Genomic DNA, 15,340 nt, shown 5'->3' with positions numbered 1-15,340 from the left:
TAAATTTAGAGATATTTCGCAATTGAAAGAAACTATTCTTCACCACCAAATTGATCTGTCTATCAAATTTCAATTCAAAGATAAAACCCAGATTCTTAACCTGCATGTGTCTTCAGATTGACGTAATATTATTATTAGTACCTGATTACAATTCCTGCTATTTCATGTTAGGCTATGAGTTTGAAATGCGTTAATGACCTGTCTTTTAAATTACATGGTATAGAATAACAGAAGCAATAGGTTGTGAAATCTAAGCATTTCTCATTCTACTGTTTTTTAGTTAGCTTATGTACTAGTCTAGCATGACATAGCTACCCGATTAGCCTGCTAAGCCTATAAGCTTAGCTTATATTGGGTATGGTTTTTTGCTTCCAATTTAGTTCTCAGTATACATTTCAAATTAATGATGTTTGTTTGAAAAAGCATTATAATTGTTGTGTAAAATTACATAGCATGTTGCAACAATCCTTATAATGAAAAAGTAATAATTGTTAGGCATGGTTGTTTTTCAGTTTGTTTTAATGGACATCTCCACACTTAATGGACATCATCCAATAGTTAAAAAGGTAATGACTGTAATGATTAGTCAAGACACAACATGACAACAACTTTTTATCAGGCTTTACCGCTTGGGTCCTTAAGGAAACCCAATTGGGGAGGGGGACCATGAGGGGGACTCGATTTTTAATGAAACGGCTGAAGCATTTTTTTTTTTTTTTTTTTTTACAGTGAACCTGAACCTGAATGCTGAAGGATCAATGCGAACTACATTTCCCACAATGCCATCTAAGACGTTATTAGCCTTTTGGTTGGTTGTCGATTCCTCGACTTCCCGCCGCTAAACGTGACTGACTGTTACCCACTGCACAGCGTAAACGTAAGTCCTATTCAATTAATATAAAAGCGAACAGTAAACCGTCAATTTTAGACATGCACTTGTTAAATGAGCGCACAGACATGAAGAATTATAAAGACCAATCATACAAAAACGGCATGTGTCATTCAGGGCCTATTTGCCCACCTTAGATTTGGGATGAAGAGGCCCTTGATAAGCCCCGCTATTATATTACGTTACTTGCCCGGTGTTTGAACTAACGTTACATCAGCTAGTCTTGGTTGAACAACCAAACCAATTAAGCAATGTAATGTCCGTTCCCATATGTGAAAGCAAATTGCTGAAGCGAAGCCATTATTGATCTGGGAATCCTCAACTCAACCCTTGCTTTATGGATATTTTCGACCAAGATGACAATCCTCTCGTAATTACTCTGCGATCGTTGGAAGGGAAGGGATGCGCAGCTAACTTGGTTCTGATCGTTTTTAAAAATCTATGCAAAATTCAAGTTGGATAGATTAAGAAACGTGTCTTTTTGCAGCATGTTAGAGCTAGGAAATGTGTTTTGCATGTGGTTTTAGAACGTTTACTTTAGTACTTTTTAAGAACCAATGTTGGTCGACTTCAAATAAACCTCATATTGCCATAGTTATAATGGAAACCCTGGGAATATCCGTGAATCTTATAATTGAATTTCAGGTCAGGGAAAGTCTAGCTAGAAATTCATTAAATCTTTAAAAAATGCATTAAATCTTTAAAGTTTTTCTGCCTACCCTCAGATTTAATCCATTACAATATGATTTAATTGTTAGTAGTTGAACCATTAAACCTGTTAATAAGTAAAGCTTTTAAATAATTTGGTGTCTGATAACTTATTAGTTTGTTCTGAGTAATCTGAGTAATTTTTTTTTGCATATAAGCAACGTTGTGTAACACTTGTGCAATGATGACTAAATATATTTACATATATGGCATTTGTTGTTATTTTATTTTGTATTACTAATTAATTAACCTATTTTCTAGCTTTTATTTACTTCAATGAATTAATTTCCACAGAACTTATATTCACAACAGAAATGTCCATAGTTTTTTTTTAGATTATTGTTAGGTTCTTTAAGTGGCCACATGGGGGCAGTGTTGAATAATAGTTTACATAAAAATGATTCTTGTTTGTGTTCAGCAGCATGCCTAAGACTAAAGAAGTGCCATCTTCCTCTTCTGGCAGTGATTCAGACAGTGATACAGAAAAAAAGGTATGAACATGGATTTACACAAATGTATCAAAATGAATGTAGCCTTTGCCATTGGAAACTAAAGTAATTTTTAGTCCTTAAATGTGTGTCCTCATTTTCACCAAAGGCCAAAAGAAAGAAGGCCAGCGCTCCTGACAAGCCTGCAAAAAAGCAAAAAAGCGGAGAGACCTCCAAACCAAGCGGCTCTGCTAAGAGTGACATGAACAGTGATGATAACATGTTCCAGGTTGAGTTTTTTATTATTATTTTTTTATTACCAAACTTTATCTCACTTATTACAAAACTACTTTGCAAGTATGGGAGTGAATCATCACTGGTCTCTTGATTGAATTTGATTATAAGGATCATGTCAATGATTTAATATCACGTTGTGTTGCGATATTTAAGGTTATAATAATGCTCACACCCACACACGCAGACCCTTGCACACACTGACGTCAGAGAAACGTCAGTAGGCTATAACGGCTATAATCGATTATGGTGCTGCTATTATTATGCTATTATTGCATCGATGCAGAATTGGCCTCGTCTGCATTGTAGAAACGATTCATTTCAACACCCCTGTTTAAAAGTAATTAAATACATGGGCATGTAGATCTGATGTGACTTAAATCATCTTACTCCCAGTTAGCAATTAGTGTAATACAAAATAGAATCTGTGTTAGCAAAAATAGAAAAACAATTTATCTATTATTGATCTTTAATGGAGACTTACTTTTTCTATGGACTAGTCAGCTAATTTATTGCTAGCCAGCTAATATATTAACATACAGTTAACTGTAGCATATCGTCTATTTTTAATTTCTTTGTGTCTTTTATCAATTCCTAGTTCCGGTTTATTTAAGGCAGGGGTTCTCAAACTCTCGGTCCTGGAGGGCCACTGTCCTGCAGAGTTCAGCTCCAACCCTGATCAAACACACCTACCTTTGAGTTTCTAGTGATCCTGAAGACCTTGATTAGCTTGCTCAGGTGTGTTTGATCAGGGTTGGAGCTAAACTCTGCAGGACAGTGGCCCTCCAGGACCGAGTTTGAGAACCCCTGATTTAAGGGCAAAAATTCCTACAGAATACACATAAAGGCTGAATAGAGTATGCATAAAGGTTCTGAAGTAATTTTGCATTGGAACCAGCATTTAATACTGTTTTTATGTTCTTTAAATTCTTAAATGCTATTGATAAGTGATAAATATTTACTGTCCTTTAAATTAATTATAATTTGTGGCTCATTCATGTTTTGATATGTGACAGATTGGGAAGCTGAGATACGTCAGCGTTAGGGATTTCAAAGGCAAGGTATTGATTGACGTTCGAGAGTACTGGATGGACCGAGCTGGTGAAATGAAGCCTGGGAAAAAAGGTGACTATGCAGCCATTTTTTCATATATATATATATATATATATACATACACACACACACACACAGTGTTTCCTCTAAGATTTTTTCCTGCTGTGTTTCCTTTGGGCCACGACCCCCTTGCCCCAGGTGTTTAAACTTCCCCTAAAGTATTATAATATGAACAGCTCCAAGAACGGTTTGGCCTAAAAATATCAAAATTGAAAATACTGTGGAAACAAAGACACCTACATCTTGGATGCCCTTGAGGTAAGCTAAAACATGTCAAAAATTAATTTCAAAGTGAACTATACCTTTAACAATAACACAATAGTATGCACAATATGCTGCAGCCGTGGCAGGATGATTTTTGGTGCGGTGGACCACCACGGCAGAATAAATGTAGCGGAAACACTGTTTATATATATAAAGTATATATATATATATATATATAATATATAAATATTATTCCTGTCAAATCGATTAATCGAATATACCATGGTTTGAGTTTTATTTCATTTTAGGTTTTATTAGTTTTAGTCAAGTTCATACTCTTTTTAGTCTAGTCTAGTTTTAGTCGATGAAAACTGAACGACATTTGATTCTAGTTTTAGTCAATGAAAATTGTATTTTAGTATAATTTTAGTAATGTAATTATAATTAACCCAGTCAAAATAGTACAAGTAGCCTACCTAGTTGTAAAGACAACCAAAATTTACTTTTAGCCAAACCCATTTCAAACAATGTTATCTTATTATAGTATTGTTACCTTATAGACTCAAGAATACATCCATTCCAGACACAGAAGATGTTCTGATTTGAATTTACAACATATTTATTTTACCAACCAAATATGTTAGTAGTAGCCTACACACATGATGAAATGAAAGTTTTTCCAAAAGTAATTTCTTCTGTTTCTCCCAAAGACGAATCCCTTTCACTGTGTCAGACTTAACTTGTTTGTTGTCATTTATGCTAATGGCTGTTTCACACATACTCCGTTTGCAGTGCGAATGTAGTGCACATTGTTCCCGCACCCATGTTAATAGGTTATGGTTCGAGCGCTCACACCACACGCGGATGCGGTCCGGCAATGCGCTGCAGGAGTGGTGCGTGCATAACAGCAGAGCAGAGATCTACACAGTACCTCAACAACGCAACATAATGGATGTAGGCTAAAAATATTGATTTGAAATAAAAATATATAATACTGAATAGTAATACTGAATTGTACTGAAAGAATAAATACTGTGATTGGTGTACAGCCGGAGATCTGCGCACTGCAAACGCAGCATTGAAAGCACAATAGAGCGCGCTGCTCCTGCATGCACACCGCAACACGCACCGCATACGCTCTACACATGGAGTAGCCTATGTGTGAAACAGCTGTAACTCGCGCAGCTGCATCTTCTAAATAATGCCGCGAGTGGGGCTCAAGGATGTGAAGTCGCCCGTGTCTGCGCAGTGCGATCTGATGCAGCCCCTGAAGTGATGAGCCCGATCTCATGAAAGTTCGTATCTATAGCACGAATGTCATTTCTCGTGACATTTATACGCCAAAAACAGTTTTTGAATGCGTATAATACCAGTCAATATCAGTACCTCGTCAGTATTTCTTACACCCTTTTATTGATGGACAGTGTTACATTATGTGAGAGATTATTTGCTCCAAGTGAGAATGTTAGTGTGAAACTGAATACAGTATAGGCCAATGTTGTTTTTCAATAAAAAAAAACAATTGCACAAAGCAAGCCGATCCATGTTGATGTTGATGATGTTGATAAGAGCATTAAAAAGAGAAAAAAATAATGTGGCAAAAAGATGAAAATGTGTGATCAATCGCGCATTAAATAATATTAATGCGATTAATCGTGATTCAATATTTTTATCGTTTAACAGCACTAATATATATATATATATATATATATATATATATATATACCGTATAGGGAGACGCAATTTCACAAACAGTCCAAGTGATTCAGCAGTGCTGTGTCTTCTCTCTTGCATCTATCAAAATGCTGCAGGCGTCGATACTACGCTCGCTTTTAGGAGTCGGAACATGACCGAATATTCAATTGCATAATCGGGCCAGCATTGCATCGTGACTAAAGTTTACCATTTGCACGTCTTTTCAATCCTTACCAGATTAAACATTTAAGCAATTTTAAAGGGTTAGTTTGGTATTTTACACTTAAAGCCCTGTTTGACATCGTTTCTGATTAAATAGAACGGTTAAGATTGAAATTTGGACAAATGCTGCTGTCCCGAGAAATTTAGGTTTCTGTGTTTGCATTAGAACCTTTGCATCTGTAATTACATTAAATCTAATGGTACTTTGAACTAATTTCAACAAAGAACAATTTAGTGTGTCGGCGTCCTCGTGAAGGTTAACAGGTTAAGTGCAGGTAAAATATTTCTTTAATTTGATTTACTGTCTTATAGTTGTTTTTGTTCCATCAATTGTATTGAATCACCCTCAGGCATCTCGTTGAATCCTGAGCAGTGGAATCAGCTGAAGGAACAAATGTCGGACATCGATGATGCAATTAAAAAACTGTAAGATCACATGGTTGGTTGGTTCTTTTTAGAGTTCCATACTTTGGTACATGGGGACTTAACTAAATGTTTCCTGTTTCAACTTGTACTATATGTATGCTTTTGTTATGTTATTGTTAATTTCCAACAGTCTGCTGTTAAATTTTGATGTGTGTACATAAGTCTCGACTGGGTGATTGTTATTTTAATAGTCTAATAGCTGCATTCTTCTCTTACTCTGCCTACACAATAAAGGCTTTTTTGGTTTGCAGTTTTCAGTGTTTCATTTTTAGTATGACTTAAATACAGTGTGCTTATTATCTATAGAAATTTAACCCATGTTTTGATGTTTTCTTCCCTAAACCATGTTAAAATTCAGATTTTTAAACTTGTGATCCTGACAATAAACAGAGCACTAATGGATGACCGAAAAATGAAGGCGTTTTGCACTTTATGATACTTCTTGTGTCCAGTCCTAAATGCTTGTGTGTTATTTGCTCGCCTTCGCGTGGGAGCAGGAATTATAATGGTCCATACACCCACTCAAATATAGACCAGACTCCAGAATAAAAACAGCCCTTTCTCTTGACTGTCCAGAAGAGCCATCTTGCATCAATTGCATTTGCTGTCTAAATTAAATCAATCTTAAATAATGGTAGCCACTGTATTGCCAGCATGTATTTGAGACGATATGGTTTATGGTGTTGCGTGCAAAGGAAGCATTATTCAGACGGTGTCTGTAAGAGGAAACCACAGTTTGAGCACATTTTCAGATATTTGTCAGTCCTCTCGGTAAAAAGTGGCCTACATTATTTAAAAAATTTCAAGTCAGTGACAGTTCAAGCCTAATTTGTTTAAAATAATTCTGTATTTTCAGCTTCAGAATCATGAATATTTTTATTCTGGTGTCACCATTGTCCTGTGCATTGGGTTATCAGCACCAAGTCCAAGCCTTTTCATTTACACCCTCAATGTAATATCAAATTTAGCATTATAATCGACTGTACATTTTTTTTAACAGGCTTTTACTTTGTCTTGGGAGTAGCACAATAATATCGTATCATGAGTTCAGTATCTTGATGTATTTTGAAATTGTGACATGAGGGTGTATATATATTTAAACAGCGGGGAGATCAAGTATTTGATACACTGCTGATTTTGCAGGTTTTCCCTCTTACAAAGCATGTTGAAGTCTGTAATTTTAATCATAGGTACTCTTCAACTGTGACTGACAGAATCTAAAACAAAAATCCAGAAAATAACATCGTATGATTTTTAAGTAATTCATTTACATTTTAATGCATGACATTTGTTCAGTAGTATTTGTTCACCTACCAACTGGTACGAATTCCAGCTCTCACAGACCTGTTAGTTTCTATTTAAGAAGCCTACCTGTTCTCCACTCATTACCTGTATTAACTGCACCTGAACACGTTACCTGTATAGACCATTTCACAAGATGTAAACAACACTGGTCCAGAAGCACTTCCTGTTACAGTTTTTTAACATTACATAAAAGCTGGGATAAAATACAACCAACAGAACATTTAAAACTGAATCAAAAAGTTAAACAAACATCTTTAAGATGTTTTCTTTACATCTGAAATAAAGAAAACAGTTACAAACTGAAACAGGAAGTGCTTCTGGACCAGTGTTGTTTACATCTTGTGAAATGGTCTATAAAAGACACCTGTCCACACACTCAATCAAACAGACTCCAGTCTCTCTACAATGGTCAAGACCAGAGAGCTGTGTATGGACATCAGGGATAAAATTGTAGATCTGTTCAAGACTGGGATGGGTTACAGGACAATAGGCAATCAGCTTTGTGAGAAGTTCAAGATGATGGTCAATCTCCCTTGGTCTGGGGCCCATGCAAGATCTCACCTTGTGGGGCATCAATGATCATGAAGAAGATGAGGGATCCGCCCAGAACTACATGGCAGAGCCTTGACCACAGAGAGCTTGGACCACAGTCTCAAAGAAAACCATTAGTAAAACACTATGCTGTCAAGGATTAAAATCCTGCAGCGCACGCAAGGTCCCCCTGCTCAAGCCAGCGCATGTCCAAGTCTGAAGTTTGCCAATGACTATCTTGATGATCCAGAGGAGGAATGGGAGATGGTCATTTGGTCTAATGAGAAAAAATAGAAGTTTTTGGTCTAAACTCCATGCCCCGTGTTTGGAGGAAGACGGATGAGTAACCCCAAGAACCCCATCCCAACCGTGAAGCATGGAGGTGGAAACATCATTCTTTAGGGATGCTTTTCTGCAAAGGGGACAGGACGACTGCACCGTATTGAGGGGAGGATGGATGGGGCCATGTATTGCGAGATTTTGGCCAACAACCTCTTTTCCTCTGTAAGAGCATTGATGATGGGTCGTGGCTGGGCCATCCAGCATGACAATGACCTGAAACACAGAGCCAGGGCAAGTATGGAGGGGCTCCATTAGAAGCATATCAAGGTCCTGGAGTGGCCTAGCCAGTCTCCAGACCTGAACCCAATAGAAAATCTTTGGAGGGAGCTGAAAGTCCGTATTGCAGTCTGTGCAAACCTGGTCAATAACTACAGGAAACGTATGAATTCTTTTTGCAAACAAAGGTTTCTGTACTAAATATTAAGGTCTGCTTTTCTGATGTATCAACTACTTATGTCATGGGATAAAATGAAAATGAATTAGTCATACAATGTGACTTTCTCAATTTTGTTTTAGATTCTGCAGTGTATCAAGTACTTTTTCTCCCCACTGTATATGCACGCACTACGTCATAAGTATCAAATGCATCTTAAGGTTTGACCATCAAGCTTTTTCATTTCATTGCACTTCAGGTGGTGGTTACTATGGAGATCCAACCATGGAGGTTGGTTTTAAGTTCCTGAGAGGTAATCATTTCATGTTTTGATTTGTGATTGCATTTCACTCTTTTACCTTTATTTCTTTGACCAAATGCTGGCACAATGCTAAACTATTAAATATCAAGCTCTATTGCACAGTCAATAATGAACTAATGTTTGTGTGCAAAATTCCCACGATAAAAAGAAACATTTTATTGGTGGACACACTAAGTCTGAGTTTGGCATAGTGTCCAATGATTTGAAAATCGAAACTTCAGTTAATTGCCATATTGCTCAAATGTTCTGTGTTTAATACAAAAATGCCTTAGATTAAAATGAACCCTGCACATTCATGTCAATTTGAAAATGTATAATGTCATACAAAATAAAGACACATCACTAGGTGGCACCAATGCTCTATTGAAATGAAAACTTCTGCTAGTTTTTAGTCACACTAAAACCATACTCAACCTGTCAAAGTTTTGAATAATGTAACAAAGTTTTTTTTTTAATGACTAATAATTGTACAGTACGCATTTCCATTTATAAATTGGAGGTCTTTAGTTCTAGTTCATAATTATCAATATAACAATTCTAATAACAGTGAGTCAGTGTGTTTTTGACTTTCTGATGCAAATTTCTTTCCATCACATGTTAGTTGTTGATAGGAAAGGAATTTGTTTCACAACTCTTGGCAGTGCATCAAACACTGTTAATGCATGAGAATTTCCTTTTCCACCAGTGTGTGATAGATATTTCTTATGAACACATTAAACTGAGCGATGTGGATGTCAAGAGGAGTCACATTCAATTGTTCCATTAGAACGTGTTACAAGTTGTGCTTTGGTCTGCAATTTTTTTAATGAAAGCACAAACACAGCGCAAGATCTCTACCATCTGTCCACTAAACAGGAATCGGTGGAATGTCCCTGATAGCTGGAAGCGGTTTTAATCGCCCATGCAACCTGAATTTTCTTTGATTTCTTGTACTTCATTTTGATGGTTTTATGATGGATTGAGGAATATGAAGAACATCCAAGCCAAGCGGGTGTGTTGCACTAGTTACCAGTGGAGCACTTTAGGTCACTCATGCCTCAAAAGTCCAACATCTGCTTCCATTTGAAGGGTCTGCTGTGAGCCTGCCGATTGAACATTGGTGTCTGTGGTTCTTGGACTGGTTCATGTGTCATTGAGTATTGCATCGCATATTTCAGTGCTCTAGTTTCAGGTTATGATTACATCTGGACATGGGAATATGCTGGGGCGTGTAGCTCATCTTTGGGCTAATATCAAACTGCCGTGGATTTTACAGAAGAGAATAACGCATGAGGAAACCCTTTCAGCCCAGTTTTGATGGATGTCTCAGCCTCTGTTGTTTTACTCCATGGTGGCTAATATAACGGATACTGTTTCATGGAAGGAATTTGTTCTTCCATTGAGATGTGAAATGCATATTGATTACCGGGCGCCTTGAGTTTCCTGTCCGTGACAGGGATGGTATTGGCTGGAACCCTCTCTGGCTGTGAACTACAGTCCGTTATTGCCAATTTGTCTACAGTTGAATTATCTTTACAATGGACAAATTATATTAAGAAGTTTATAGGCCAGAATCCCTCCTCTTGACCCCCTGGTAAGGATAAAATCATTCATCTCAAGTGGGTCAGATGAAAAACAAGTCCACTTAGACTTCACCCTGGCGCATAGTTCTGGCTCTCGTGCATTTCAGCAAAATGTACTGTCATTCTGTGTATAGCACTATTCATACAATTAAAAAGCAGAGAATGTGTTGGTGTTCTGGCTGGATTCATGGAATGTCCAGAGTGTGTCAGTTAGATAATGGCTGCAGTTGACTTTGGCATGGATACGTTCTGCCTACATGTGAGGTCAGTTTTGGTGAAGCTGCCACAGAAACGAAGATGATTCATCAGTATAACCCTAAAGGTGGTCAAGGAATCAACCGAGGGTGAGATGAAATACTGCTTTGCTGACCGTAATGATAAAACAGACATCTAGATGTTCCAGCTGGAATAATCTGTTTGATTTCGCTTTGATCTTCAGCTTTATGGATTCAAATCAAAGAAAAATTGTTATACACAAAGAAGACGGAGACGTTCCGTCGGATGATGACGAATGGGGTTTTCGCTTATGGATGACCATATGACACATAAGGACCCGAATCACTGGGGCGTCCAGCCGCAGGTGGAATATTTCAACCCCAGGGGTGGCAAGGTGGCTTGTCAAGGGAAAGACACATGCTCAGAGAGGCTGAGAAATACACATGTCGGGTCACTCAGGGGAGGGACCATGCACACGGGAGGCACCTAGCCGATGCGCAGACAATAGAAACTGGCGCCAATGTCAGGAGTGCCGGAGGAACTCAGGGCTTACACCTGAGGAGAATATCGCACGTATCCAGTCCGTAGAGTGGAATGGCGAGCAAGCGAAGACACCTGAGCGGGTCCAGTACTAGCTGGTTGAAAGCTAGCCTGCAGCTCTGCAGCCCAGTCTGCAGCTCTGCAGTTGTCTGTTAGTGAGGCGCTATGCACTAGAGCCCAAGAGGACTCCGGGTGGAGTGGGCAGTCACACCAAGGGGGCACGGTCGACCTTGCTGCTGGTATGCCAAAGCAATCGCATCCAATATCTATTGAGACAGCCTTTGCTTGGAGAGAGCCTTTCCCAGCTTCCCACGATAACAGACAAAAAGCTGGTCTTAGGTCCTGAAACATTGTGTTCTGTCTACATGGATGCGGAGAGCACGTACTGGACAGAGCAGTGCCATGGCTGGGTCTGCCTCCTCCAAGGGCAGTTCTTGCAAGTTCACCACCTGGTCCCGGAAGGGAGTGGTAGGAACTTTGGGTACATACACTTCGTGAACAAAGAATGCTTGCAGGTCCCCTACCCTCTTGATGGAGGCCAATGCAATCAGAAGCGCTGTCTTCATTGACAGGAAGTTAAGCTTGACTTATTGAAAAGGCTCAAAGTGTGCAGTCTCCTCGCGCAGGTCCAGGTTCAGTCTCCTCGCTCCTCTCAGGAACCTGACGATCAGGTCGTGCTTCCCTACCGACATACCTTCGATAAGGTTGTGGTGTGTGGCAAGAGCGGCGACATAGACCTTAAGGGCTCCAACCCATCAGGAAGGAAGGAAAGCATGATACTGATCGAACATCTCCGGGGGTCTTCTCGGTGAGAGGAGCACCAGTTGATGTTGGTTCCATTTCAACGCGTAGATGTGTCTCGTGGATGACACTCTAGCGGAAGTGATGGTAGCCACTACCGCTGGTGGTAGGGTACTCAAACCTGCCTCGTCCCGTCCAGGAGCCACATATGGAGGTTCCAAATATCGGGACGAGGGTGCCACAGGGTGCCCCGTCTCTGAGAAAGGAGGTCCTTTCTCAGAGGAATGGGCCAAGGAGGTGCTGTTGCGAGGAGAATGAGTTCGGAAAACCAGGTCCGGGTAGCCAGCTGTGCGCCAGTGCATCCGTGCCGAGCGTGCCCTCGGTCAGGGAATAATACTGGCCGCAATGGGTCAAGTCGTGAGAGGCAAACAGATCTATTGTGCGTCCCTGAACTGGTCCCAAATCAGCTGAACCGACTGGGGATGCTCGTCAGCTGCACATTTCAGGTTGATCGCTGCAAACCAATCCTGGTGCCGCATACATTCGAAAATGTGTTTGGTGATGAGCATCTTGAACGGCAGCCTGTGGAGGGAGCGGTTCAGAACGCACAGGTCCAGGACTGGCCGTAACCCACCGGATTTCTTCAGGACAATGAAGTAGGGTCTGTAGAAGCAGGACCTCATTTTGTCTGGAGGGACAGTCTCGATCGCACCCTTCGCCAGCAGGGTAGCAATCTCCACTCTCATAATAGGGGCGTTGCTACCAACCATAGTGGAGCGGACACCCCTGAAGCTGGGAGGCAACCGCGCAAACAGAATCGCGTAGCCGAGCCTGATCGTCCAAGCAACCCAGCTGAACAGGTTGGGAAGCTCTAGCCAAGCTCCCAACGACTGTGCCAGTGGGGTCATACGAACCACAGACTTCTCATCGGTGGTGCAGCGAGGCGGAATGACTGGCCCAGACCCTGGCCCGGTTGAAGGCTGCGGCTCGGGCCGGGTGGGAGAGGTGGGAGCCCTCGGCGGTGAAGAGTCTGAGGCGCCTGCCCTGCCGACTGGGTGGCAGGAGTAGGTCGAACGGGCAGGATGTGTTCTATGGCTGTTACTGAGCAGTCGAGAACTGTTGGGCGAAGTTCTGGACTGCATCACAGAAGAGGCCGGCTGTGGACATCACCAAACCCAGGGAGCGTGCGGTCAACTTTGTCGCCCGGAAGACAAGGTCGCAGCTCATTAATAAGCCCTGGGTCTGTCCTGCCCTTGTGCATGTCTCTGGGCCTGATAGACCAGCAGAATGGCCAAAGCATGCAGCGAGGCAGCTGCCTGTCCCGCCGCACTGTAAGATTTCAACCGGGGGGAGCCCAGTGTATCCATGGGCAGCGGCTCCCTCGAGGAGAGGAAAGGTGGTTGAAATCAGCAAGTAGTCATGGGAAGACTTGGGAGACTTTCAGGACTTCGAGATCTCATAATGCACGTCCAGGAAGAAAGGAATTTTGGTTGGCTGCGTATGTGAATCGGCAGCCACACCCAAAAACTAATCATCTAGTCACAAGTGCTCGGGACGAGGTGGAGGGGTCCACTCCAACACTCGATGCTCGTGGCCGCCGGGAAAGCATGGCAGTCATCACGGGATCCGACTCGACGAACGACTGCACACCCGAAGGAGGCAGCGCTGTCGAGTCAACACTCGATGGATCCTGCCCACCTTGAGATGCAGCGACAGACATGGTGTCATCATCTGCAGCGCCAAAGGAAACTCGCGGGGCACCCAAAGATGGATCCGCGGGAATCCTCAGGACACTAATGGGCACCGTCACGGGAGGAGTAGGTGCAGGGCACTGACTGGTAGTCAGGGCTATGTTCCACGCCGTCACCCTGGCCACCAGCCGAAGTACTAGCTCTATTTCTTGAGTCAGAAAATCGGGGTGTGGACGAGGGGACTATCAATCTTGCGAGAGATCACTGAGTGTTGATCGTAGTGAAGCGATGGTCATGTTCCCACAGAGAGAACATGAGTCATCCAGGAGCTCAGCTCTAGCGTGATCAAAGCCCAAACACACTAGACAGCACTCGTGCCCATCAGAATCAGACAATATTTTTGTAAAGTATTCATCTGAAAATACTTACAGATCTGTTACTACTCAGACTTTTGAATGGCAAATTCCATCTAAGAAATAAAAAAACACCTGCAGTTAAAGAAAAATAAGCTTATATTAACTAAAATTCAAAAAACAAAAAGTGTCTTTTATTGTGTCCTGCTCAAAGTTCTGTTGGCAGTGTTTTGCTTAGGCTCTGACTGGAGTGGAACACATGCTGAAGTGTATTTCATATTTTCACAAGTTTCATTCTTAGCACAGAGCTTAAATGCAGACATGGCTGCTCATGTTGGCTGGAGAACAGTGAGGAATGTAGTGGGCTCGTTGATAACTTCTATCCTCTCAGCTGGGGCTTATACAGCCCCTCATGGTGGCTGCGGGACCCCACTGAGCAGAACGTCTCTTAGGTTAACTGGAGGTGCCCTCGATCTGACTGTCCACTCCGCCTCGTAAATCTGCCTGTCTTGGATCAACACTTTTTGTTCAGAAGAAAGGTTATTTGCCATGATTAAGTTTCACCCTTAGACAAGTTGTTTGGGTAGTCAGTAGTGTTTAAAAGGGTATTGGAATGTGTCAGCCATTATTTCACAGCTCTCTGGAATACTTGATTCTGATTTGTCAATCCATGGCAACAAAGTGGTGCATGTCCACAGCAGTGAGTGAATTCCACTTAGCGTCGCTCCAAACACTAGAATGCCTCTACTTTACGATGTGTGTGTAGCGATTGTGTTTAAACTATAGTTGTTTTCTGTACATAGCCAGCATAATCATCATGTATATAAACAATTATAGTTGGAATGGTACACAAAAATTCAGCAGAAACTTCAGATTTTCAAACGCCAATGATGTCTATCTACATCTCAGAGCGATTGGCTGCCGCCTCACATTTTTTGGCCTGATATTTACATAAAGTCAGAATGAAATCAAAATGGTCGTAAAATTGTATTATTATAAATTATTTATCCGTGCACATCATTATTATTTTTTTAATTCATGTGCCCTCATAATCTTTAAAGGTGCAGTAAACAATTTCTGAAAAACGCTATTGAAAGTGGATTGGACCAAGCACCACGACACTTGTAGCTAGTCAGCAGTAGGGGTGTCAATTCATGATTGGAGAGGAGAGAGAGGGAGATTTGAAGAAAGACTTTAGAAAAAGAGATGGCTTAGAGACATTGCAGAGAAAAGGTCATAGGAAAAAATTACTGGAAAAGGGAGGGTTATGGTCAGACAAAAGCTTCAGGACCCGCATTAATTTTAGAAAAGCTTTCCAGAGCTGGATAAACGTAAGCAGGAAGGCGTGAAAACGGACACCAAGTTTGCATTTTTTCCTCTCCATA

At 41.0% G+C, this 15,340-nt stretch overlaps 1 protein-coding gene across 2 annotated transcripts; it reads left to right on the top strand.

Moving 5' to 3' along the window:
- The first annotated feature begins 740 nt into the window (after window positions 1-740).
- On the top strand, window positions 741-6,229 carry sub1b (SUB1 regulator of transcription b). Of its 2 annotated transcripts, none has more exons than XM_039650158.2 (5): window positions 741-877; window positions 2,019-2,088; window positions 2,195-2,314; window positions 3,336-3,444; window positions 5,904-6,229. In XM_039650158.2, exons 2-5 carry the CDS (start codon window positions 2,020-2,022, stop codon window positions 5,981-5,983), a joined length of 378 nt encoding a protein of 125 aa, XP_039506092.2. In that variant the 5' UTR covers window positions 741-877; window position 2,019; the 3' UTR covers window positions 5,984-6,229. The 2 variants fall into 2 exon arrangements, with proteins under 2 accessions (XP_039506092.2, XP_039506093.2); XM_039650159.2 differs by having other exon boundaries at window positions 781-877; window positions 2,016-2,088.
- Window positions 6,230-15,340: the final 9,111 nt, after the last annotated feature.

This window comes from Pimephales promelas, chromosome 4, assembly GCF_988280905.1.
Source record: "Pimephales promelas chromosome 4, fPimPro1.hap1.1, whole genome shotgun sequence".
NCBI lineage: Eukaryota > Metazoa > Chordata > Actinopteri > Cypriniformes > Leuciscidae > Pimephales > Pimephales promelas.
The sequence above is the reverse complement of the archived record's forward strand: the minus strand, read 5'-3'. Positions and strand labels throughout refer to the sequence as shown.

Bases quoted from the DNA above. Each gene is read 5' to 3' on its own strand.
- sub1b (XM_039650158.2), top strand. From the start codon at position 2,020: ATGCCTAAGACTAAAGAAGTGCCATCTTCCTCTTCTGGCAGTGATTCA. The intron at 2,315-3,335 runs GTTGAGTTTTTT...GATATGTGACAG, and splicing joins GTGATGATAACATGTTCCAG to ATTGGGAAGCTGAGATACGT. The intron at 3,445-5,903 runs GTGACTATGCAG...AATCACCCTCAG, and splicing joins AATGAAGCCTGGGAAAAAAG to GCATCTCGTTGAATCCTGAG.